At 38.2% G+C, this 27371-nt stretch overlaps 1 protein-coding gene across 3 annotated transcripts in view; it reads right to left on the bottom strand.

The window, feature by feature from the left end:
• Positions 1-1943: 1943 nt before the first annotated feature.
• The window catches only part of LOC146374297 (vascular endothelial zinc finger 1-like), a 36966-nt gene continuing 11538 nt past the window's right edge, over positions 1944-27371 (bottom strand). The window contains exons 3-7 of one of the 3 annotated variants that reach the window (XM_084950350.1): positions 18361-18430; positions 17756-17924; positions 8338-8379; positions 7673-7738; positions 1944-7482 (exon numbers count right to left, since the gene is read on the bottom strand). In XM_084950350.1, the coding sequence (XP_084806476.1) occupies positions 7115-7482; positions 7673-7738; positions 8338-8379; positions 17756-17924; positions 18361-18430 (715 nt within the window). In that variant the 3' untranslated portion in view covers positions 1944-7114. The remainder of the gene's footprint in view (positions 7483-7672; positions 7739-8337; positions 8380-17755; positions 17925-18360; positions 18431-27371) is intronic. The other 2 variants (XM_084950351.1, XM_084950352.1) reach the window with 2 other exon arrangements.

The raw sequence follows: 27371 nt of genomic DNA, 5'->3' as shown, positions 1-27371 counted from the left end.
CTTCACAACAGCGGACTGGTACAGCGTCCGTATCACTGCAGCCGCAGCACCAATCGGTCTGTTGATCTCCCGCTCCCTTCTTCCGTCACTCGTGAACCAGAACTTGAGACCCCCTCATACTTTAATCTTCGTAACATGAATTGTTTCCATCCATCTCTCTCACTCAATAGTAATGCCATCACTGTTTACACCTTGGCTACATCCTATGTCGATTATTGCAACTCTCTTCATTTTGGTTTAATTGGTCCAGAAGTCTTGCTACTCAGATCATCACCAGATCACTTTCCATTAGTCACACAACACATGTGGCTTCCTGTTAAATGCCGTATCGTTTTCAAGATTCTACTCCTCACCTTGAATGCAATCTACAACCGCATTACCTCTCTGAACTACTGCTTCCATCTTGCTGTCCCTTCCTGTGTGTCTGACTACCATGGGGTCTAGAGTCTTTAGAGCATAGGTGTCAAACTCTGGCCCGCGGGCCAAATTTGGCCCGCAGCCTAATTACATTTGGCCCGCAAAGCCATACCAAATTACTATTAGAGCTGGCCTACTGGTATTATACAGCTAATATATATATTGTTTAGTATTGAGCTTTGCTTGTTCCATATTCAGTTTTCCAGCAAAACTTATTTGAGTCCATAAGAAAAGATTCATTCTTATATCTGGAGGAAGATTTTTTTTTCAATAAATATTAATGTTAGCCCGCGACTTTGTTCCAGTTTTGAATTTTGGCCCACTGTGTATTTGAGTTTGACACCCCTGCTTTAGAGTGTCACCTTTCTGGAATTCCCTCCCACCAGACATTTGTAACACTGACTGTTCATTTTCAAATCCCATCTCAAAACATACCTGCTTAACCCGGCTGTCTTTAACCTGTCACATAAATTCTCTGTTCTTTGTGGTTTTAAATACACTAAATTTATTTTTGACCTGATGGGTATTTTAGTTAATTGCTAGTTTTGAACTCTTTTTGTGTAAAGTGGCAGTCAGCTTTTTGAAAGGCACCTAAAATAAAATGTATTACTATCATTATTAAATGATGGTAACCCCTGAACCAGATGATGGACACCGGAGATGAAGGGGGGCATCAGGTTGGAAAAAGAGCTATTGGGCTTGGCTAGCCTGTGGGACTTAGGAGGCAGATGATAGGTACTGACAGGCCAAGTAGAACGCGGCTCTGGGAGTGGCAGAAGCAAAAACGTGGATTGGGGGGAGTTCTAAGAGGCCATGGAAAAAGACTTTTGGACTTCCTCAAAGAGTATGTGGCAAGCCGTCAGGCAACTCAGAAGAGGAAAGCCTGCACTGTGTACAGTGGGGCGCTGCTGACCTTAACTGAGGATATTGTCAGGTGTTGGAAGGAATACTTGGAGGACCTCCTTATCCCAATGACATATCTTCTATAGAGGAAGCAGAGGGGGATGACTCGTCCATCACAGGGGGTAAGGCCAATGAGGCAATTGAACAACTTCTTGGTGGCAGAGGCCCTGGGGTGAATAAGGTTTGCCATGAGTTCCTGAAGGCTCTGGATGTTGACATTGATAGCTGCAGAGTCTGATGTGTTAAACATGAAACAGGAAGTGTTGATCTGAAATATGCTCAGAATGCAGGTGTGTCACAGGTTCATCTGGCTGGACTGTCAAAGTGACAGTGTAGCATGCACGGACTAACATCCAATCTGAGTGCAGATAACATAAAGTGTGAGCTGTAGTTAGGCTGACAATCCTCACATCACAGAAAGGTTTGTGTGAAGAATAATAACGATGCCAAGAAGATTTACTGAACAGTTCGACAAAGATAACCTGATAACCTTTCAGAAATCTCAACTAAATCTAGTAAAAGCAACAAAAAATATTAGTCACTACAACTTCTCGCATCTGCATCACTCCAGAAATTTATCTTGAATGAGTACTGAAATTCCTCTGTATCAGACGGTCCACAAACAAGTTTGATTCTTTTCTTTTATTTAAACAAATTAAAATAAAAGGCACATAAAACATTGGAAATATGTTTACATAATTATTCTCAATGGACATACATTTAAAAAAATGTAGGAATGTTTTACCTTTCTGCTAATCAGAAAGCCTAATCTTCATATATACAAAAATTACCACTGTTAATGTTCTAATACAAAAAGGATTTATAAAAGTTTTTTTCCTTGTGTGTCATAACTAACATGTCTTCTGAACTAAATGGTTTATACAAAGATATACATTCATTTGCCTTCACATCTGCCAAATTACAAACTTCACCAAAAAACAAAACAAAAAGCAAAATGAAACTCAAATAATTATTTGGCCAAACAAATTGTTTTTCATATTAGGCTGGATTACAAAGTGAAACCACACAGAGAAATGTCAATGATACGTTAACAGGAGCATGCGCTTTTAAAGATCAATAACTTTGTGTTTCAAGATTAGTCCTTAAGTAGAAAACATTAAGTTCATTATTGTTAGCTTTAAAGAACAAAGCCAAAAACTGGCCATGCAGGACCCTAGGCCATTTGAACTAATGAAGGATTCCTTCACAAGGCTATTCTCTTGCACAGCTTAACTAGAAGAGGAAGTATCAATGTGTGAGAAAAGTCTTGTAAAGTATTTTAGGCACACTTGTTAACCAGCCACTAAAGAAGGACAAATGACACCACATACTAAGCTTTCATCCTGTATTTTTTTTTTTTTAGTGTTTTTGTTTTTATAAAAAAATCTTCACCCTTCTAATTACCTTCTAATCAACTCATCATCCACAGGCAACATAAAACAAACAAAAAAACAAAAACAAACAAACAAAAGAACCAGGAAATATATTTTCAACAAATAATGCCATTCAAAATTAAAAGCACCTTCCCTTGTGGACTGTTAGCATACATAAAATGAAATTAATGAGCTAAACAACTGAGTTGCCAACATACAGATGAGCCAGGTGAAGTGGGACTGACAGTCATTGTCCAGTTACACCAAACTAGAATGCCCCTCTATGTACCATTGTCCTGTAGTCCCTATATCTTACCATTTACTGCAGGTGCTACGGAGTTCCTACACTGTAAAAGGGTGACAAACTACAAAATCCAAGTATCAAAAAACTGTATATTCATGTTGCTCAAGACACTCACAGCCAGGAAACATGTTCACCCTTTCAAACAATCAAGCAGACATCTCCAGATGTAATGTGCTCTGTAAACCTATTCCTGCCCAAGAGAGCAGCAGAATATGTGCAAGCTCACAAGTCTCAACTGAAGGGGGCACAAATGAAAATTAAATGGCTGAAACAGCAGGAAACGGTATGTAAACATTTAGTCATGAGCCTGTAACTTCTAAGGGCAACTTAGTGGATGCTGCATGCATATGGTTGCAAATTGTCAAAACCACTAAGTAATAACATCAGTAACACAACACCCATCCTTTAGCATCTTGATCTTTTACTTACACCTAGGCAAATGTTCTTTAATAATTATCCCAATTATCTAGGTTGCTAGAGTGACAAGAAAACAATAACAACAACAATAAAATAAATAAAATAAGGAAGCATATGAAACCTACAGAGAAAACTCTGCTTTTACACAGAATAAGGCTGTAGTTTATTTCTCTCTTTCTAGCAACAGATAACTTTCCTAAACAAATTACAAACATCGAGAACATTTCTCTGCTGACAGGTTTGATCTGTGCTGCTATAGTTTGATATTACTAACACTGTGCCACAGCTAATGGAAATACAAGCAAGACCTAATGTCCTACTATACTATTGCACTGGGGATTATTCTAGAAGTAATTAATGGCTTCATGTTCAATCTCTAATTAGTAGCACCATTTGGAGTGGACAACATGTAGATAACTTTGTACTATGACCATTTTCCTATTTTGGTAATCTGAGATGACAGACAACACTCAGTATTCAGTATTGGAGGGATAAGGTATAATTAAATCCACAAGCATTTGAATAACATTTTTATTATGTTGTGCTTAAAGCACCACACTGGCAATTTTAATTTTGAAACCAAAAAATTAAAAACCAATATAATTAAATTAAAAAAATAACCAAGATGTGATTAAGATGCACATTTTCTGCCTTAAGTCAATAGTTTAGCAAAAGTATTGCTTTATCTGTTTACTAATGTTTAGCAACGGTAATAAAAATGATTATCTTTTGCAGTCAATGACTGCTGGAAGTCTTCAACCCATGGACATCACCAAGATGTGGACATCTGCCTAGGTCTCCAGTTTTGTCTTTACTAACTGAAAATATGAATTGACACCAGGTGACTGGTTTGGCCAATGAACATATCTCACTTCTTTTTCTCTTGGGCTGGTTTTTGCAGTCTACCTTGCAACATTATCTATTTGCCATTAATAGAAACAGAAAGTATAGTTGTACACTTCAGAATTCATCCTACTAATCCTATCAGAAGCCATGTCATCAATAAACATTTGTGGAAGCCGTACATGCCCGTGCCAAGGCTTTGTTTGACTAATTATGTAGTATGCTTCGGATCTCTTCCTACTATTCTGGTAAATGATAACATTGGTTTTATTTGTCCAAGACAAAACCAAAATGTTTTCTAACCTGGTCTTCTTTTTCTTGAGTGTAACCAATGGTTTGACTCCCACTCATATTGAGGTTAATAACTACCACATGCAAATTCAACATTTGTAATGATGTCCAGATAATTTACCAGCTAAAAATAATAAAAGAAGAGGTGTCACTTTGCCATGAAACTGTTTGTCAGCTGTCTAATTGGGGCCTGTAAAAAAAGCTGCTGTAATTCATAATAGTTAATACAGAATTTATGTAAAACCTCTTAAATTAAAATTGAAAGTCTGCATTTTAATCACATCCTAATTATTTGTCTTAAAATCCAGTGAGATGGTGTACAAAGGGCAAAATTTAAAAAATTGTGAGTGCGTCCAAATGTTTTTGGACATTTGCAGCTGTATAAAAACTGCAGCAAGTAAAACATGTTTTCCTTTTTAGTGGGATTTTTCTCATAATAAAAATAAAGTGACACCAGGCTTATGTATAAGACTCCTTATTCTCCTTTCTCTCCAGGCTGGACGGCCACATCAGTGTTGATGAAGTTTTTGCACCAATAACATGTAGTTAATAGAAAGGCTTTATCTACCATGGGTAAAGGCAATAAAATAGTGTTTTACATTATTGGTTTGAAAGAAAAAAAAGAAAAAGAAAAAAAGGTCAGTGTAAAATGTCTGACATGTTGACACAAATGATGGACAGTGATGGGATCCACTATCTACTAAATTAAAAATCTAACCAACTGAACACACCACAGAAACTTTGGGACTGCGCCACTTAAATTTAATGTCTTCTCTTTTGGCTTTCACGTTTAAAAAGTCTTAAAAAAAGCTAAATTTAATGTTTGACTTTTGATAATACCAGGATTTTAACAGGCAAAGCCTAAGTGACATTTTTCAGGAAGCAATACTTTCACCTGTCACGTTCAAATACAAAATAATACAACCCCCCCAAACTTAGTTCCACATAAACTTGTCTCCAGCAGTAAGGAATGATTGTGCTTCCAGCAACTTTAACTGTAGAAATTCTGCTGGGGAGGGGCGCAAAATTTATCAAAACATACTCCAAATAAACATATCTTGATTTAACTTTAAAACATATCAAATATAAAATACTGAGAAGTCCACTAAAATAAAAATCAGCTAAAAAGGACAAAAAAACATTTCCTTAAGAAGAAGCAACACAAATATTAAGACATTTCCTAAATATCAGTATAGCATCACACATTATCCATATTTTAAGATGTCCAGTTGCACAATATAATTTTTACTTCTCACTCTGATAAGATCAACAGTGTCTTGTCAAATAACTTGACAATAACGATCTTAAATGGTTTGTCTCCCTACAGTATATTGCGTTTACGGTAAAGACTCCTGCACTGAGTTTGCTCAATGTCAACCATTACAGTAAAATTATACATATTTGTAAAAGGGTAAAATGCAAATACAAAGTAGTTTAACATGGAACAGCTGGAAGTGTAATAACTGCCCAATAATTTAAAACCATGTTTAAGTGAAAGAACCTACTTTTTGGTTTGAGTCTATAGGTGTAATTAAAACTGTTCACATGATCAACTGTGAGTAATACAATTGACTAATACATCAATATTAGCATTATCAAACATTAAAATGGTACAAAAAGTAGAATTCATATTTGAGCAATATATTGGGTCCTGGAAACATTTGAGCGTAATCGTGTGATGACCAGGACACGTTAGCATCTACTGTGTTAGTCTCTTTAAAGGCAACAATTTATTCTCTCTGGTTTTCAGATGAAAAAAAAAAATCTCCATACTGGTTAAAAGTTTTCCCCCCTTCTTTTTGAAAATATCATTCATGGGCAAAATTACATTTATAAAATTCTTTGGCTTAAACCTATTTCCACTTCTCCCAAACTATGAAATCACATGTTATCTGGTTAAATGATGACGATGTAACAAATTGGAATTACCTGAGCATGAGAGCTCATTCGTGACGTTGAAAGCAAGCAATGACAGCTCTTTAAAACATGGACATGTAAGACTGGCTCTGCCTTCAGGGATCCAACTAATAGGTTTGACAACTATTTATCAATATTATTGGACATATTATTGGATTTACAGATTTTGCATCAATATGATGTAGGACTGTGGTTTTTCAGGTTCACTGAATTAGGCAAAAAAAAACCCAAAAAAACCCAAAACAAAAAACCCCAACTCACAATCAACAAAGTCTTCCCCTATTAAAACATTTCTACTAATGTCCTAAGGTAAAATGCATAAAACAAAATGCATATATATTCTATAAAAGAACAATTTATGTACATGCTAGTACTCTGATTAATTAATTTCTGACCATTGCTAAGTTACAAAAATATGTATTTTCTGTATTAACTAAAAATAAAATTCATAATTACCACATAATGTTGTAATAATGCTGACCTCTGTAAGTAACAATCATTGGTTACCATCTATGTGACACATTAGTTCACCTTTTTATGCCCAGTACACTATCAACTCATTTAGAGGGAGATTTTACTAATATCTAATGGCTTTGTCCGTTATTAGGCAGTTAAAACATCACTAACTGTTACATGAGGAACAAAAGATCTACCAAGGAGGGGAGGATGGCAGAACCTGGGAAAGAAAAGGCATAGACTCCATGGGCCTCATAGCAATATTGAGTGGCCCAGTTATATTCATGGGCATAGGAGTGGTGATAGCTACCGGGTGGGCAATATTCATGTGTGCTGTTGTAGGGATTCCAACAGAGGTCAGGTTCACAGGGCCAGTGATGGTGACAGGGTGCTGCAGGTTAACTGGCGATGTAATGTTAACGGTGCTGGTGGCAGTATTAATCTGAGCTGTGATGGTAACAGCATTGCTGGAATTGACACTGCGGTTCACAGCAGAGGTGTTGGCTGCAGAGTTGGTGACAGGTGTCGTAGCCGCAGAGCTGTTGTGTAAGTTGTTGGCATCTGTATTAGAAAAGAAAAAAACAAACAAACAAAAAACACATTTAGGGCTGGTCAGCCTTATAGATACATATTACCCTTTCAAAACAAGGAGACAACAGCCCTCTCAGCTCCTCGGCTGTGGGTGACTGAAAATATCAATACATCATTATCACATAGTGTCAACTGTGGTAATATATTTGAAGAAACCTACCTTTATGAGAGTTGTCAATTAGGACTTGGAAGGAGTTATTTAAAATCTCTCCTACCGTCAACTCACCTGAGGGGTAAATTCAAAAAGCAGGATCAATAGACTAACCAGTTAATTATTGTTAATGTTATAATTAAAAAATTTAAACAGAAACATATTAAGGACATCTTAAGTTCTGCATATTCCTAAGGTTGGACACACACTGCAGTGTAGGTCTTAGACCAGTAATTAGCAGGCCTAGGTAAGCTTAGGATCACTGACTAGTTTCACTCTTGCCCACAGATAATTGGCACATTGCTGGGTCATTTGTGATCCGTTCTCAAAAAGAAAATCTAAATTTCAAAGTCCAGACAGAAATGACAGCTCGGTAATAGCAGATGGCCTGTGATGAAATGTAAAGGAGTGCGCATCTACCCCGAGTGCTATGGTCCTTTTTGTGGTTAATTTAATTGATCTACTGATCCTGCTTCATGAAATTTAACCTTACATTAGCAAAATATCTATTATCTACACATGAGAATAGCCTCAACTGTACCAGTGCTTCAAGAAAAAAAATCTCTTTGTACTTAGGTGACATGGTACAACATGAATTAAAACTGGCCACTAACGTTTTGCAGAGGTTATGCTTAAATAATTAGGGATTTCTGCTATTTCTGCTACGGGATTACCTTTTCGTGGCCCTGAGTGGTTCCACTGCCAGTCACTTATGCCTATTCAGAAATACAGACACATATTGGGTTACATAAACAAGGGGAGCACTGCCATTATTCTTGGAGTCAACTTGATCAATTAGTCAAGTTGTGTGTAGGTGGGAATGGGGTACAACACCTCGACCAGGGTTTTAGCCTTTCTAGTATAAAATAAAACCAAAATGTCAGTCTCTCAAATTAAACTTTGTGTGTGTGTTTTTTTTCTATTAGGGTAAGCAAGGCCAAATATATGATTTTCAAATAAATTATAAATGTCTGGGTCTTTGGGTGATTGATTAGCTAGGGCAAAAGAGGGTAACATTCCTCCATCTTGGCCTGTGCTTCGAGGATTCTGACAGTATGACTCATGGGTATCAAGTTAAATATGTTGCAAGAATGTCAGTGCTTCTAGAATAAAATTTGGAAACGAGTACAAAACATTTATATTTACTTGTAATTTTTTTTCCACACTTGTGTTTTAAATTTACAGTTACAGAACAAAAATATTGACAAATGTGTAGGTTGACATTTAAATCATGGCTTGTCTCTCATTTGAACCTACACTGAATTTTGTTACTACAATACACACATGGTGCATGCTTGTACACCTTTAATCTGTCCATAGAAAATAGAAGTAAAGAAAGATTTTCCACACTTAAGCTTTAAGTTCCTTTCTATGGCGTTATTTTTGTGCCACTATTCTGAGCGCATGTAAAAAAAATTGAGCGCATGTAAAAAAAGGTTTGCAGGTGCAAGTGTTGCATTTTGAGGAGAAATTTATTTTGAAGAAAAGCTGAATTTGAGTGAACAAAATTCATTGCTGCGTGCCAAAAATGTATTTCCGTGTTTGCTATTATCCACACACACACACACACACAATAGCAGCCCCTCTCGCTCAGTTTTTGCATTTACGCTTGCTCTCAACGTGTTGCTCGCGCTCTCAACGTGTTGCTCGCGCTCTCAACGTGTTGCCCGCGCTCTCAACGTGTTGCCCGCGCTCTCAACGTGTTGCCCGCGCTCTCAACGTGTTGCCCGTGCTCTCAACATTTCTGCCCGTGCGCGCTCAACTCTTTCTCTACACCGTTATATTTGTGCCACAAAACCAGCCAATCACAGACTTGGATGCAAAAAAAAAAATCTGATTGGCTGTTCTGGTCTCCAATCAGCTCGAAATGAAGAAATGCAATATCCCAGAATCCATTTCGTCCAAAACTCAAACGAGGCAGTGGCGGAGGAACACAGAGTGGCGGAGTTTGAAATATTACTCTGTCTGGGTCACAAAATAAACTTTTAAGATATTTTCATGCGAGAATGGTGCTGTGTAAACTTCTAATATCTGCTCGATTCATCAAGACATCACATATTTGCATAACTGCTCTAACGTTTTTGGAGATGCCTGTTACCCACCAGCTGACCGGGTGGTCACTCGGGTTAAACATAATGTATAAGGCTCAACTGACAAAAAAATCACCGACTACACCACCAGGTATTGTAGGAAAAACCATAAAGCCTTTGAACTAAAACAAACGCTGTTGTGACAGTGACGTACACTGTCTTGTTGGTATATATGTATGATTTGAATCACCTTCATGTTTCCAAACCAATATCATGAGCAGCAGCTTTTACAGCTGTGGCTCCAGCAAACATCAGCTGATACTAGATATTCATTTTAAATAAATTCTAACAACAGCTGATCAAGCTTGAACGTGCTGCTGTTGTTGTTTAGCGCAACATCCACTGGTTTCCTGTTTCTGGCGCAAAGTGGGCGATAAACAAACAAGAGAGACGATCAACTGATCATTGATCAGTTTCATGATTGAAGTAGCAACAGGAGAGGGAGGGGAGAGAATGAGGGGAGAAGAGGCAGCTGTGCAACGTAAAGACAGAATAACTCCAGCTTTGTGTCTTTTTTTCATTGTAGCTAAAGTACGGGACGAATCGCGTTCCTTTTCCCCTCAATACGGATGTACTGTAATTGGTCCAGCCCAGAGCTGATCATGACCAATTGGCTAATCCACCACCTTTCATTGTTTATACCGTTACAAAAACAAACAAACAAACAAACAAACAAACATAAAAATGAAAAATCACCATCGGCCCACTGGGCAAATGTCCGGTATGCCCAATGACCAGTCCAGCTATGCGGTTAGCTGGTGGGTAACAGGCATCTCCGAAATCGTCAGAGCAGTTATGTAAATATGTGATGTCTTGATAAATCGAGCAGGTATTAGAAGTTTACACAGCACCATTCTCGCATGAAAATATCTTAAAAGTTTTTTTTGTGACCCAGACAGAGTAAAATTTCAAACTCTGCCAATCTGTGTTCCTCCGCCACTGCCTCGTTTGAGTTTTGGACGAAATGGATTCTGGGATATTGCATTTCTTCATTTCGAGCTGATTGGAAACCAGAACAGCCAATCAGATTTTTTTGCATCCAAGTCTGTGATTGGCTGGTTTTGTGGCACAAATATAACGGTGTAGAGAAAGAGTTGAGCGCGCACAGGCAGAAATGTTGAGAGTGTGAGCAACACATTACGAGCAAGCGCAAATGCAAAAACTGAGCGAGAGGGGCTGCTATTGTGTGTGTGTGTGTGTGGATAATAGCAAACACTGAAATACATTTTTTGCACACAGCAATGAATTTTGTTCACTCAAATTCAGCTTTTCTTCGCTCAAAATAAATTTCTCCTCAAAATGCAACGCTTGCACCTGCAAACCTTTTTTACGTGCGCTCAAATTTTTTTTTACGTGCACTCAGAATAGTGGCACAAAAATAACGCCATACCTTTCTTGCCCTTTTTATATCCCGTCTCTGGAAATCAAACCATGTTCCACCATTACTGGACAGTATGAAGTGAAAAACAAGTTATTAATATATATACTCATTATTTACAAAAACCATTATTTCAGACATGCCCTTGTTTTGACTGTACAACATGGTAACAGCCACAGTTTCTAAATGGATCAGTAAGTATTTAAAAGTACAATGGAAGTCAGAGCCTTCACCTTTCAGGCTCCTCTTCTGTGGAACCAGTTTAATTTGGATTTGGGAGACAGACACAGTCTCTACTTTTAAGATTTGGCTTCAAACATTCCCTTTTGCTAAAGCATATAATTAGGTCTAGATCAGGAGACCCTAAAACCTCCCTTAGTTATGCTGCAATAGGCCAATGGTGCTGGAGACCAGTACCATTTCTTCTTCACTCACCTTTTTCACTCAGCATTCTGCATTAAATCAGTAGTTATCAATAATATCTGTCGCGCTTCCACAGTGTGCCTTTATGTTGTTTTCCTCCCATCACACCCAACTGGTTTCTGCCCTTTCCTTCCCACTGTTGACAAATGTTCACTCAAAGAGGTAATTTAATTGCTGGGTCCATTAAGCGTCTTTACCTTACAATATAAAGCGCTTGAGGCTGATTTGGCCCTATATAAATAAAATTGAATTAACTAACAGTCCTCTTTAACTGACAATGCTGGTAGAAACTAAGTGAGAAGACACTGCTGGCATGTGGACTGAACGCTTGTCAAATATCTGAGCAAATACTAATGTCACAGAAGCATACTGGTCACTGCATTTATGCTGGATAACTCATTAGCAGTTGCAGATATACAAAATTCTGTTTCAACTTCATTTTTGCTGGTTGAAAGAATGAGGGATTTTGTGTCTGCAGTGATTTGCTCATGAATCACAGGTGCTTTGTGGTTACAAATCCATGTGGTGGACAGAGGACAGCTGAGAATGAGACATCTTGGTCCTCTGCTTTATAATAAACTGCTCGTTCAGCGGGTTTTGCAACATGTTTACCACAAAAAAATTTTTTTTTCTTTTTACTTTTAGGTAACTGTAATTTTAAAACACAAGTGAAAACATCTTAAAAGTAAAAATGTGAAAATACAAGGTCAAATTTTTATCCTAAAAACTTTCCCATTATGTAACATTTCTCAATTGGTGTTGATACATTTACACTAACATTTTTTTCTCCTGGAAGCAGGTTTCTTTGAGACACTTCGTTGGTCTACGAGCAGACAGTCTTTGGGATAGGATTTTGGAAATCTGGGTGGTCACATTTTGAAAGCTTTAATAAATACAATAAATATCTAGAAATGAAATCTACCATCTAAGGTTAGAGATATGCTATTTCCCCTAATAAGACCAGGTTTTCCTCTGAAAGCTTTTCTTTATAATCCACACGCTTTGTAGACATCACCTAAACAGGCCAACTTCTAACATTTGCCCTTTCATGTGATGTGTGCAGTTTAGTAGTTAGGGATTACTTATAAGAAATATGTAAACAAACAAACAAACAAACAAACAAACAAACAAACAAAAAAAAAGGTGATCTCAAATTCCACCAGCACTTAAACCTGCACAACCACAGTAAGAAAATATAATTATAACATGATATTGTACAGTTCTGTGGAGTCCATTATCTCACAAGAAAACAAAAAAAATCATTAAAGACTATTTCAAGTATACAGTACAGTGCAAATGTCTTGAGCCAGCTTTCATTTCTTTATGACTTTCCAGGAAAACTGGAAATGGGTGTAGTCATTTTTTAATGCAAGAAAATAAATGGAAATACAGTATATAAGGGGAAAATTGAGTTTTTACAATTTTAACAGGCTTGAAAGTCAATATTGCTACCTTTACAGTTTAACACAGCCTGAACTCTCTTAGGCAAGCTTTCTTTAAATTTCTTTAAGTAGTCTTCAGGAATATTGTTGGCCGTTGGCTGCCTTTTGTTCTTTTCTCTGTCAAGATGATACCACAGTCAAATTAAAGTTGAGGTCCAGGCTCTGGATAGGTCAATCCATAACTGTGTCTGTTTTTCAATTGAAGTACGCTTAAGCAATGATGCTAAAAGGACTGGCAGTCTATTTTGGCATCATTGTTGAAGAATGAGAGAAGCCATTTCCAATCAAATACGTTTTTAGATGGTAATGCACGGTGGATCGAAATCTCTCAGTACTTTTCAACATTTATAATTCTCTTCATTTTGATAAGATCCCCAATACCAATGGCTGAAATGGAGCTGCAAACCATAACAGTGCCTCCACCTTGTGGTACAGATTGCATTAGACTATCACTCCTGACCTCCACTCTACATACTGATGACAAATTAAACCAAAAATCTGAAATTGTGTATCACTTCATAAGACCTGATGTCACTAATTATTAGTCCAGTTCTTGTGTAATTTAGCATACCTCCACCTTTCCCGTTTCCCCTTTCTTAAGAATAGTTTTTTGAAAGTTACCCTTCAAATTAGACCATTTCTGATGAAGCTTCAGTGAATAATAGATGGATAGATGGAATGATCAGCTGAAGAGCCAGATGCATCTTTCAGGTCTCGTGTTAGGTAATAATCTTATAACGATGCATTTTTAAGTAAGTAAGTAATTATGTAAAGTGTATTCATTAAAAAAAAAAAAAGAAAAAGAAAAAAATAGTATCTTCTAGCTGTCAAACTGCTATGTTTGGCATTTTTTCAAAGATTCAGCTGGAGAACTGGGAACAAATTATGTGTTTTTGTCACAGGCTACTAAGGGTGGGCGGTATAAACGGTATACGGTAGAAATTATATAAATTTGGCCAACGGTAGAGATTTTGACTATACCGCTCTATCGCGATAGCGCATGTTCGACCAAAACAAGCTGCGCCTGTTTTGGTCGGAAGCATTACAGCGGCTGCAAACAACATCTGCAAATTATGCCGGGTGACAGTCATAGCAAAGAGTCAAAGCACTTTTGGAATATGGGGAAAGCCAAAAACTGCGCTTCCTCCACTTCCATACCATTGATTCATTAATGCTGAATTCTCTTGCAGCTGCTCTATTCCCATGTTGTTGCAGTATATTAATGACTAACCTCGTATTGTGGATGGATTATCTCAGTTGTTCTCCTGACTGAAGTTTGGTCCGTTTATAGCATCCTGCCATGCAATTGCATTTGTCCCTAACCACCAGAAACCCTCACGTTAACTTTTATCGAGTAGAAAAAAGTTTGCGTTCATCCTTCAGCTTCACTGTGCTAATGTTATGCTAACATAGCTGTTTTGCTAGTGATCACGTAGGACATCATTGTATACCAGCTAGTCAAACTTCAGTAACCCTACAAACGTCACTGCTGTTTAGTTTTCTGTCTTCATTCCACTTCATGTTGGAAGTGATAGCAGAGCTGTACGTTTAATTTTTTCAGAAATCTCTCAGTCAGAACATGCTATATCATGTTTAGGTGGAAACTAGCGAGCTAACTTCCTGCTAACTTCTAACTTCGTTGAATTTAATAAATTCTGTTTTCATGGATGCCTGGATGTTAAACTTAATTGTTACACCTGGTAAAGCAGCAACGCTGATCATTTTATTAAAGATGAAAGAATTTAGACAGTTGTTAACTCTCAGTAATGCCGTAGTGTTTGTTTGACTTTGGGACCTGAAGCGGACAGAGTTTTGGACCCAGATTACTCCGCGAGGCTCCTGACTACGGCAGCTGTAATGCTCCGACAATCCATCAAGCGGTGCAGCTTCATAGCTTACCAAAGTCGTACTAAAGACCGATTTCTGCGCACATTGTCGATTTTTTTAAAAAATTAAAGGATTTTAAGTGTGCCTTATAGTGTGTAAAATACGTTCTACAGAAGAAAAGAATATATCGTGATATATATCATTACCGCACTTGCTTCAAATTATACTGTGATATTAGGACTGGGCGATATATCAAGTTTTTAAATATATCGATATATTTTTATACGAGATATGAGATGTGACAATATCGTTTATATGATATAGTCTATGTTACGTTATAATTATACTTGTGGAACCGCAAGTTTGCCTCTCTTTCGCCCACTTTTGTCTCTATGCAACGTTACTCTGCCTCGGCTCTCTCCTTCACTGAGCACAACTCCCCCTCCCCCATCGCTTCACCTGCAGGCAACGACAAGATGGACACAGCAGCTATCAAAGAGGAGCTGGTCGGTAAAAAGAAAACATTTGGAGATTACCATTTTAGTGCTGTCAGCGTGACGTTAACGCCATAGCTGCATTAACGGGGCAAATCTCCGTTAACGAGTTACCGCAGATGACCCCGTGCGTAGGGCTGGACGGCATCAACGAGCTGCGCTAACGCGTTGACGCCTAAAATCCTTTCATTTTCTCAAAAATCGACAGTGTGCCATACGTATGAATTCTGGTTGTGCTTACTGACCGCGAACCAATTTTATGTGGTACACAGCGCTCAGAAACCTTTCAAAAAATGTTTTGGTACGACTTTGGTAAGCTACAAAGCTGCATTGCTTGATGGATTGTCGGAGCATTACGGCTACCGAGGAGCCTCGCGGAGTAATACGTACTCTGCTTCAACGTAATATTACCGTACTGTGTATGTATAAGGACCACAAATGGCACCTGTAAGAAACATGGTTACAAAAAGGATTTCAAACTCTATGTGCTCAAATTGTGGTCATAAATATTTTGTACTTGTAAATCAGTTTTGTACTTGTAAATCAAGACTTGTATGTGTAAAAAGAATTTGTGTGCGTGTAAAAAAGATTTGTGTGTGGACTTAGCCCAAAAATACGTGTGAAACTCTGCACTCAAGTTTCAAGTTACAAGTACGAATTTTGACCCTGTTTTTCTTCCTTTCATCTGATTGGCCAATGTCATGTCAATCACAAATTTAACTATCCAATCAGAGAACAGATGGGCTTGAAATGAAATAAACATTTCATTGTTTGTAATGATTCTTTTCTCTGTGATTACAGATGCTGCCCTGAGATTCAGACCTCAGCACCCCCAAGTGGCAACAGACAAATGATCCTATATATTCACTCTTTGTAGTAACTCCAAAATTAACTGATGAAAACAGTACTAAGACTAAAAGGTATCACATGAGAAGCTGTCAGTGAAAGCTGCAGCCATTTTATTGATAAAAGTCTAACCTCCAGGTGACTGGTCTCACTATACAGGAGCATAAACAGTAACTCAGCAGAAACCTGCTGATCTCAGACCTGCACAGCCTCTGCTTTTAACACTGACTGTAGTCAGCTGCATGAAAAGGACATGATTTGGAACGTCAAAGGTCTTTACTTGTATATTGAACTAAAAACTTTCACACTGTGTTTTGCTAATAGTGTGTTATTTATCATAAATTAATTAAGAGCCATTCATACAAGAGTAACAAGAAACAATAATATGTATTTTAAATTTTAATATCTTTCTACTGGACTGAATACAACATTGTTATGTCAAAGTCCAGGTCCTCTGTGCTTTATCTGAGGATGATGTGCACTACTGCTAACATTACACAAGGCAAAGGTCGCCAGTCACATTGTTTAAGAAGTGCTGGGTTTAAAGATGTTCTGTGATGGGTCTACGATGGAGAACTGAAGAAGATATCCCTCTGAGGGAGCTGCTAGTGAAGATAATGAGTCCTGCTTCATTCCTCCTGATGTTTCTGAAATAATGTCTCTCTCAGTGGGACAACCGAAAATCTGGCATAGGACAGCAGTGATGAAAGAAAGGGAGAAAGTTTCTGGAAACCTCTGGCTCCACAACACCTAGCTTGGTCCTGATGGTATCCTTCACTCATTTTCCCCAGGTGAAATGTGTCTGTGAGTAATAAGGTGAACTCTGGATCCTGGTATTAAATGAAAAGAACAAATTACACTTCTATTAACCTTCCACTGGTGTGTTTTTAAATCTAATATTTTATTTTAAAGTTTCCATGTTACCAGACTGCAGAGTGCTCTGTGAGTGCTATGGATCTAAAACTGCTTAAATCTTCATTTTTATATCATCCTCAGGCTTACGTTAAAATCTCAAAGGACAATATTTAAAAATCTAAGTAGTGCTGTATCATTCAAACCAAGTCTATGAAAGTAACATAGGCGTGTAGCATCATTAATTAGCTAGCAACAAGCCTCTAACACAGTGCATACACTAAAGGCTAATCTAGCTAACACATTAACAATAGGGGCTACAGAGTGATGCCAGATGTTGTAGAACTATAAGATGTTAAGCTGTGTCTTTTTAAATTATAGCAACATGGTTGTATTCACCTTCATTTAACGAACCATCAGTCGTGGTAAACCCATCAGCAGATATCCTCAAAATTGGAGCAGCTGGGCTATATAAAAAGTGTAGGTGGGTTTGTTCGCGGTTACGTCCAGCGGGTGTATGGGTGGGAGTGTGATGCAGCAACTCCACTTCAAGTCACTACTGTTCATACTTGGGCTCCAAAAGTGCAATATGGCAGCCCCCACAAAAAGATAATTTTGACTTCATTTTGAGAGGAATTGGAGCCACGTTGTCCGTCTAAATGCACATCTGTAATCATTACCGCAGCAATATTATTACAAATGCAAAAGTGAGCAAATAAGGGAAGGAGATATGCGCCTACCTTTATTGTTACATGGGCTGTTGAAGCTAGCTTGCCCATGGGTCTTGAGGTGACTTGTGATGTAGGCGGCACTTAGCATTTTGCCACAGATGTTGCAGGTCACTTTGCCTTCATGTCTGATCATGTGAGATCGCAGGCGGTCTTTGGTAGCAAAAGCAGACGTACAAGCCTGAGAAAAATGAGAAATCAATTTTTCTTTTTCAACTTGTATTGTAGTTTCACTTCATTAACAAAACACTTTGCAAAAAGGACACTCTAGATAACTAGTGCAGCTTGTGCTGCATTGGTTGCCATTTTCTGTGATCAACCTCAAGATTGTTCATGTTACTTTCATGAGCAGCATGACTGATCAGAAATGTGTTTTGCCAAAACCCATGGACTACCAGCCACTACATTTCAGAAAATGCATATTTGAAGCACAGAGAACTCAGTTATTATAATATACAAAGTAACCATAAGACATGATACAAATGGAAATTAACAGTTTCTGAGTGGCAGCTAATCTCTAAACAAAACTGCCCTTTATTGGCCTGTGATGAAGACACATGACCAAAATGTAAACTTAAAATAAACATGAAAGCAAGAGACCCAGTCACAACTCTTACCGTTACTTGGCACTTAAATGGCCTCTCTGAGGAATGGACGTGCTTGACATGACAGCTTAGATGATCAGGTCTGAAAGGTGAGATATATACATACCAATTTAAGGCTGGGTAATGTGGTAGTTACAGTAACTGAAAAATCCAGGCTAAGTTTTAACACAAGAATCCCTTATACTATTAGATTTCCCTTTATATAAAACCCAAATAACACAAAACAGATCACAAAAACAATTCCAAACATTATTTTGCTTGTCAGGAGGCCAGAAATATAGATGCATGGTTTTCTATGAAGAAGGTAACACAAACTTCTATCTTGGATGAATCACCTAATTTTATTGAGAAGTTTTATCATTTAATTAAAATCAGTAAAATACTCACACAATGCAATATTATGTAATTTAGGATTGAGAAATGCTACACTGCATAAATAGGTAGATACTTATGGAACACCAGGACTACCATAATGAATTAATTAAATACACCATTAAATGTGGCAATAATTAATTAAATGTGGCAATAATTAATTAAAATCGGAAATAATTAATTACATAAATATTTACGACACATGTAATTAATTAATTATTGCCACATTTAATTATTGACACATTTAATTAATTATTCATTTATTTCACATTTTAATTAATTATTGACACATTTAAATATTTATTTAATGGTGTATTTAATTAATTCATTTTGGCACAGTTGACTCCTTCAGGTCTCACCATGAAATAATTTTATCTGTCAACCTCACCCATCAAACACAGGGGGCGGGGTTAACGCTGATCGAGTCAAAACCATTGCTTTGGCCTGGTGGCCATTGCTTTTAGCACACAACAACCGGCATGTGGAAACTAACAGAACTGAACTTTGAAAAACCCTGTTTGTGTGTCACCAAATACCGGTTTAATATTTTTTTTTAGCCGAGAATGTAGTGGTTTAATCTTCATATGTCTGGTCGGTTTGTCAAGATAGAGCCTCTTCGCGAAAGTGCTTCGATGATTTCGGAGATGTCTGCCCAGTCTCACGGCAAAGCGTGGGATAGACCCGTTCGCCTCGCAAACAATCGAGCTGTTATTACCACCGACAAAGCGCAGACCCTGGTACACAGCTGTAATAACCCCCGCTGACACTGACTTCTTTTACTGAGGTTATATTTATCGGGTTTTTATTTCCTGATGTTCTTATGTGTCCTACGTGTTTCAGTCGCCAATTCTGAATTATAACTAACATTAAAAACATGTTTAAGGAGGAGAGAGAGGAAATAAATTCGATTAACAGCTGATCTTTGGGTTTTTGTTCAGTAATCAGCGTGACCTGCGTATAAACGCATAAAAGAGATAACGTTGGAGTTTCTGTCATGTAGTAACTGCTGGCTTTAACTGTACAAAGGTTGTTCAACACTATGAAACACATACAGACTTCATGATGTTCGGCTAATATTTTTATTGTGAATATTAATCATGAAGGTAAACGGCCCTGTACACCACGGAGCGAGGTCAGCATATCCACGATATCTTCAGCTCTCTGAGTTAACCCAGTTTCCCAGCTGACTAATCTAACTGTCATCTACGAATATGTCACGGGTCATATCAATATGATTTTACAGAAAATCATCCTTATTACTGCCAACTATTCCAGAGACGTGAAAATCTACAGCATAAAGAACAAGAAAATATAGCAGTCTAACGCAACACTGTAACAGAGATGAACCGTCAGTTTGTCGCAGATCAAAGTGGAATGAAAGTGATTGGTTGAACAGGTGTTTGTGATCTGTGTTTTCTGCATTTTCATCAGCGTAAGAGACTCAGCAGCAGATTAGAATAACAGTTATACATTTAATAAATCACCAAATGAATACACGCAAGAAACGAGCAAACCTGTTCCGACAATTTGAGTTTGTATTCCCTCAGCTGCAGACTCGCTGCTGTTTAAATGTTTGAGAGGAAGATTAGATATAAAGCAAACGTCAAACATAGACTCAGTCTGCGTTCACATTTGATATGAGGCCAGGACGGATAATGGCTGTGTCCTGTTTTAAGATCATATATGTAAAATTGTTGTCTGGCCTGCGTCGATCCAGCCGCTCAGAGTCCGTTGTTACCATGGTTACTGCATAAGCAGCTGTAATGTAAACAGCTGGCACAGCAGAAACCTACCGGCAGCATGGGTGTTTATGTTTTTCATTGCAAAAGAACTGTCTGAATGGTTAACTGATGTTAACTTGGATAAATTATAGTTAAGGAGTATCACACATAACGCCCACGTGAGCTGTGTGACTGTTCACCACTACACTGAAATAAGTAGGCTATTACTGAAATACACGTGCTATATCATAAACTATGATATAAATAGGGAGGTCCTACTAACATGTTTAGTTTTAAAGGACACCTTCCTGCCTTTAGTCTCATTCATGAGCAGTATTAGTTTTCTTCTAACATCCAGAAGTCTGCACGAAGTGTTTCATAGTTTGTAACAAGCCTTTGACAGTTAAACATAACATGACCGGAAAAAAAAAAAAAAAAAAAAAAAAAGATCACACAAATTATATGTTAACCTCATTTATTTTTAGTTAAGTAAACTCTAAAAATTCTAAATTTGCTGGTGCTTAGAATACAGTTGAATAACTATTAAAAAACAGATGATATAATATTTCTGTCCAGGTTGCAGTCTGCATGGTGAACATGCTGTTGCAAACTCTGCTCCTCTCGGTGGAAATGCGCCTTCTCTTTCCTCTTTGTATAAAACATTTCAAAAGTCAGTTTAATCTCAAATTAAATCTAAAACACACCAGATAAAGAAAAGCGAATGGTTCAGTCTAACACATGTGCCAGTGAACCATTAAACGTCTGTAAAACTATGCAGTTATGAAACGTAACTTTAACCTCAGCCAAACCGATTTGCTCAGTTGTAAATAAAACAGCAAAGTAAACGTGACCCGACAGACAAAACCTGAGTGAATTACGTCCAGCGTTTAACACAGAGCTAAAACTCAGGTGAGGTTTCAAAGCTGTGTGCCGGTGATTGGACATCAGATGTGGGCGTGTTTCTTGAATTAGCAGCAGGTGTTAAACAACCGCTGACAGGTGAGGAGGAGGATGCATGCAGGTAAACTGAGGGCCTGTTGAGCTGATCGCTGGTGTCGTTAAGTTAAGCTGGAACACCGGGGCTGTGAGCTCGGTGCACTCTGTCAGCTGACTGTTAGCAGAGCTAGTGACATCTCTGAAAACATCTGAGCACTTTTGCAAACATGTTCTATGTCGACAACCTGACCAGACATGTGAAGATTACACCGCGACATTCACGGCTAAAACACTATTAAAAGTGTAGTTGGTGACAGAAAAATGGGGCATTTTAAAACTTTACACCACCACCATTGCTGCCTGTGATTTGAAATGCATTCTGGGATACCTGGCTGCCCCAAGTCCACACAAGCAATCGATTATCTAGGATTGACCTGTCTTGACTTACTTTGCACGGCAACCAATCAAATGTTAGAGAAGCTGCATGGGCAGCGTTAACCCCGCCCACTTAGTTTGATGGGTGAGGCTGACAGATAAAATTATTTCAAGGAGAGAGATGAAGGGGACAAAAGTGCCAAAATGAATTAAATAAATAAATTATTAAATAATTAATTAAAACTGTCAATAATTATTTAAGTGTTATTAATAATTTAATTAAATATGTCAATAATTAATTAATTACATGCGTCGTAAATATGTATGTAATTAATTATTTCCGATTTTAAATAATTGCCACATTTAATGAATTATTTAATGGTGTATTTAATGAATTCATTATGGCAGCCCTGGCATTCCATAGATACTGGTAGTGTTACAGGCCATTTATAACTTCTGACAGCAGTGTCAGAGAACCTCAGAGCTGAGCTTATGAAGTCCTCACACTAGTTTTGGTCAGTTTTCGTTTTTAAACCACAGTTAAACTAATTAAACCACATTTATTTTTAAGCTCACTTTAACTAGTAGGTTAAACAATGTTTTGATGTTTTGTGACAACATCTTGCAAGGCTGAGATTAGGGCTGAAACAATTCATTGAATTAGAATAACTATTATAAAAAGTCCTCGACACAAATGTTTTGCTTTCATGCTTCATTTATAACATGGCTCAGTAGCACTCAGTTGTTACCAAGTAAATTGAAGTGTTTCACCCACATTTGCAACTGAAAATATACCTGCAATAAAAAAAATATTTAGGAGCAGGCATGTGAATAAAAAGCATGACAACATTAAGCCCACGCAGCCCCAGTATTTCAAAGAAAAGACTGATAACACAACAGCTGATGATGATGTTGTTATTGTTTCATGTGGAGTCGGTCTGCACACAGTGAAGAGCAAAGAGGTGAAGCCATTATAGACATGGTGACCTTGGATAGAGTGAAAGAAAACGTTTTTTCCAGTGTCATCCGTTCCTAACAAGGACAGCATCCTCTCCATAAGCTCGAGAGCAGTACCATCACTGAGGCCTGAGACAGAGCATTGGCGTTTGTAGGGTTACTAAAGTTGGGCTAACTGGTATATAATGATGTGCTACACAGCTATGGTTAACATAAAAAACATAAACAGTGAAGCTGGAGGATGAACGCTAACTTTTTTCCCCACACGATAAAGATTAACGTGAGGGTTTTCTGATGGTTAGGGACAAATGTAATCGCATGGCATGCTGTAAACGGACCAAACTTCAGTGAGGAGAACAATACTGCTGCATGGGCTGGGCTGTAGTTACATTGTAAGGTTTTAAAAACTGAGCTTTAAAATGAATAATGATAATAAAAACCGAGAGAGGCCGACAATGATCAATGATTTTTTTTTTTTTTTTTTTTGGGGGCTTGTTCAGATTAGATACAACAAAATATAAAGCATTAAAACATGTTAAAAACACAACAGTTTTATTAAGTGTAGAGTAGTTTGGGCGCGGAAGCAGGTTACATCAGGTCATCATTTAAAGATTGGATATCCCACCTGTAGTGCAGCACAGTAGTTATTATTATCACTTGTCACATCCTGTTTATGACAGTTAAAATAAATAACATTCATATAAGAAATAAAATTGTCTGTGTAAACTGTATGTGGTGTTAAGTAGGCCTATACTACTGTACTTTAATGTTGGTCATAAGGGTGGTACTTGAAGAGCCATATACAGTATGTATGTACACTGTGCAATGATACATTTTTTAGCATTTTTTTTTTTTAAACTCGCTCATATTTATGCCTTATGCCGGCCCCACGATAGGCTAATTGCAAACGAAAAGCACGCGAAATAGCGCACTGCAACAACAATACGTCTTTCACGTGGAACAGCGAAGCGCATTTCGCAAACGGATTTCGTTACACAGGCATTTTGTCGTACCACGGGCAAAAATATTGCTGTTCAGTGCCTTCGTAACTTGAATTTTATGTTCAAGTACTCATTGTGAAAAGTTTGAGAACCACTGGGCTATGAATTATTTTGTACTGGGATGGTACAAGCTGAAGCTGGATGTGAAGGCGCTCCACATATCTTGCAGGAAAGTGCTAAACAGTCTGCAAATACCCATTGTGTCCTGGTTGAACTGCCAAAGGCAAGCAGCAACTTAAGTGGTAAACTGGACGTGGTATTGACAGAAGACAATATCACCAAACTGTAGAGCCATATAGTTACTCTTTCTTTGAGAGGGTAAAACAGAGGAGAGAACATCTTTATGAAGACGGAATGTGTAAGCAAACTTGCTTTGGTGTTATCTTTGTCCACATGTGTCAACAGTCTGGCTGACAGTTTCACGAATGACATCCAGTTCGCTTTCTTAGGCTACGTCCACACTAATGCGTTTTCAAACGAAAACGGATCGTTTTCTCTCCATTTTGGCCTCCCGTCCACACTGAGACGGCGCTTTGCCCAAGGAAAAACGCAGCGCTTTGCCCAAGGAAAAACGCAGCGCTTTGCCCAAGGAAAAACGCAGCGCTTTGCCCAAGGAAAAACGCAGCGCTTTGCCCAAGGAAAAACGCAGCGCTTTGCCCAAGGAAAAACGCAGCGCTTTGCCCAAGGAAAAACGCAGCGCTTTGCCCAAGGAAAAACGCAGCGCTTTGCCCAAGGAAAAACGCAGCGCTTTGCCCAAGGAAAAACGCAGCGCTTTGCCCAAGGAAAAACGCAGCGTTTTGCCCAAGGAAAAACGCAGCGTTTTGAAAACGCTCTCGAAAACGCATACATTTCAAAACGGAGCTGTCCCATCACAGTGTGGACACTCGAAAACGCAGACTTTCTAAAACGATGATGCATTTCAGTCATGTGATGCAGTCATGTGACCAATTAAACAAAGATAGTGGAGTGCATTATATAGCAGTTGTTTTGATTGCTCTCAATTTTGACACCCCTAAAAAACATTAATATCAGTTTGTACATGCTCCAGATAGTGTGGACGTAGCCTTAGTACTCCCTCAAATCTCAACAGCTGACATTGAAGCCAAACAGTGTGTTGACCCTGTCAGCCAGCATGTCATAGCTCAGGTTGAGTGAGGACGGTCACCAACACCATCACTGAGGGAAGAACTTCCCAAATAAGGTCACTGCCATCAAGTCTAATATCGCCCCACTGTGTTCTCAGTATCATGCTTACAATTTGCTTTCCTTTGATTCTTGGTCCTTCTTTCCTCCTGTTACATTACAGTAAATCGGGGCTCTGCTTGGTCATTTGAAACCAACTTCATGCCCTCTTGTTGTCCTACCTGCTTCATTTTTCATTAGTGTCTTTGACAATTGGCCCCAGTTTAGTGTAAATGATGAATACTTCTCTTCATACTGGCTTACTTCCCAGCTTCTTTAAACATGCTGTTGTTGAGCAAATATTAAACAAACCTCATTTGGATCAGTCTCCAAACTGAAATTTTTCAGTCTGGTTTTAGCAAATTGCACTCCACTGAAACGGCTTTACTTTAAGTGTCTAGTGACATCTTGATGGCTGCAGACTGGAGAGTACACAGTTCTGGTTCTGTTGGACCTAGCCTCTGCCTTTGATACCATTGATCACAGTATCATGATTAATAGGCTCAAGGACTGTTTGAGATTACTGGTTTTGTTTTAAAATAGTTTATGTCATATCTGAGAGATCTTTTGCTGTTTTTGTGAATCAAGTGACGTCTGAAACTACAGTTTTGCCTTGTGGGGTACCTCAGGGATCTGTCTTAGGTCTGATTCTCTTTTTGCTCAATATTCCCCCCCCCAGGCCAAATCATTAGGCATTACAATAATAATTCCCATTATCTCTATGCTGATGACATCCAGTTATACTTTTCTTTCAAAGTCTCTTTAGTTTTGTAAAATTGTCTAGTTTAAGTAATCGCCTGACAGATATTAAGCAGTGGTTAAAACAATAACTTCCCCCAGTTAAATAAAAAAAAAGAAAAAAAAAAAAAGAACTTTGATTATTGCTCATGACCATATGATTTCAGAAATTAGGCCGCATATCAGCTGCTTAAGACTGTTCTGTTTAATCAAGCATCAGAAACCTCAGTGTCATATTTGACAGTTCAATGTTGCTAAAGCATCACTCCAAATGACTGGTTCAGAACTGTTTTTATCATCTAAGGCAGTAGTTCCCAAACTTTTTTTGCTAGGCCCCCTTTGTAACACATCCTCTAACACATCCTCCAACCACACACACCCATATTTTGCTCCATTGCGGTTTATTTCACACCTCAAACATTTAGTAAACAATTAAGCAAATACAAGTAAACTGCAATAAATCACAGGTATTAATAAAATAAACTACTAAGGAGGCCAGTTATGTGAAAAGGGAAAGACCATCTCTGAATCGAGGAGGGGGCCTAAGGGTACATTTTTCGCCATCTTACAATGCTGTGATTGCAGCCATTCCTCAACTCTGTGAATGGTACTCATGGCAATTGATCAGTGGGCATAATTATGATGAATGAACTGACCTCCGATCCCAGTGTTCTTTCAGTGGTGCTAGTTTCAGTCATTATGTAAATGTACTGTTTTTTAAGATTGGGGAAACCTGCAGTCAGCCGAGACTGAAGAAGTCACCTGGATGAGTGACAAAACATTTCTTCCACTGAAAACGCTACATCCAGATGAACAGAATCAACCTTTGGGGATTTATTCTTTGATGAGAAATTTTTTTTAACCTTGATGGTCCTGATGGTTTCCCAACATTATTGGCATGACAAGCACCTGAGATGTTTTCTATGCACCACAGTGGAGGGGGCGCCATAGTAGTCTGGGGTGCTTTTTCCTTCAGTGGAACAATGGAGCTTCAGGAGGTGCAGGGGCGTCAAACGGCCGCAGGCTATGTCCACTGGGTTTTTCCAACAGGACGACACGACAGTACACAATGCCCGCAAGACAAGGGACTTCTTCCAGGAGAATACCATCACTCTTTTGGATCACCATCCTGCGTGTTCCCCTGATGTAAATCCAATTGAGAACCTTAGGGGATAGACGGCAAGGGAAGTTTACAAAAATGGACAACAGTTCCAGACAGTAGATGCCCTTCGTGCAGCCGTCTTCACCACTTGGAGAAATGTTTCCACTCACCTCATGGAAACGCTTGCATCAAGCATGCCAAAAGGAAGTTTTGAAGTGATCAACAATAAGGTTGGAGCTACTCACTACTGAGTTCATGTTTGAAACTCTAATTTCTGTGGGGTTTTTTTTTTGGAGGTGTGGTCCTAAACTTTTGATCAGCAGTTTCAGTCTTGTTTTCAATAAATTGCATGCTCCTAAAAATGTTTTGTCTGACTCCCATTTCTTCTTGTTGCATGTTGGAGCTCAACTTGGAACTAGAGCAGGGTGATATGGCCAAAAATATTTATCACGATATATATTTGAAAATTTGCGATAACGATATAACTGACGATATAATTGATGCGAGACAAAATACAACTCCACAACTTTACTAGTGCACAACCCCCCCCCCCCCCCCCATTCATTTATTTTCACTTAAACAAGCAGCTGTTTTTATGTGTATTAAAGCTATATAAAAATGTAACAGTGTAAATGCAAA

The sequence above is a fragment of the Perissodus microlepis genome, chromosome 14 (genome assembly GCF_051167445.1).
Source record: "Perissodus microlepis isolate ML-2025 ecotype Zambia chromosome 14, ASM5116744v1, whole genome shotgun sequence".
Classification (NCBI taxonomy): domain Eukaryota; kingdom Metazoa; phylum Chordata; class Actinopteri; order Cichliformes; family Cichlidae; genus Perissodus; species Perissodus microlepis.
The sequence above is the reverse complement of the archived record's forward strand: the minus strand, read 5'-3'. Positions and strand labels throughout refer to the sequence as shown.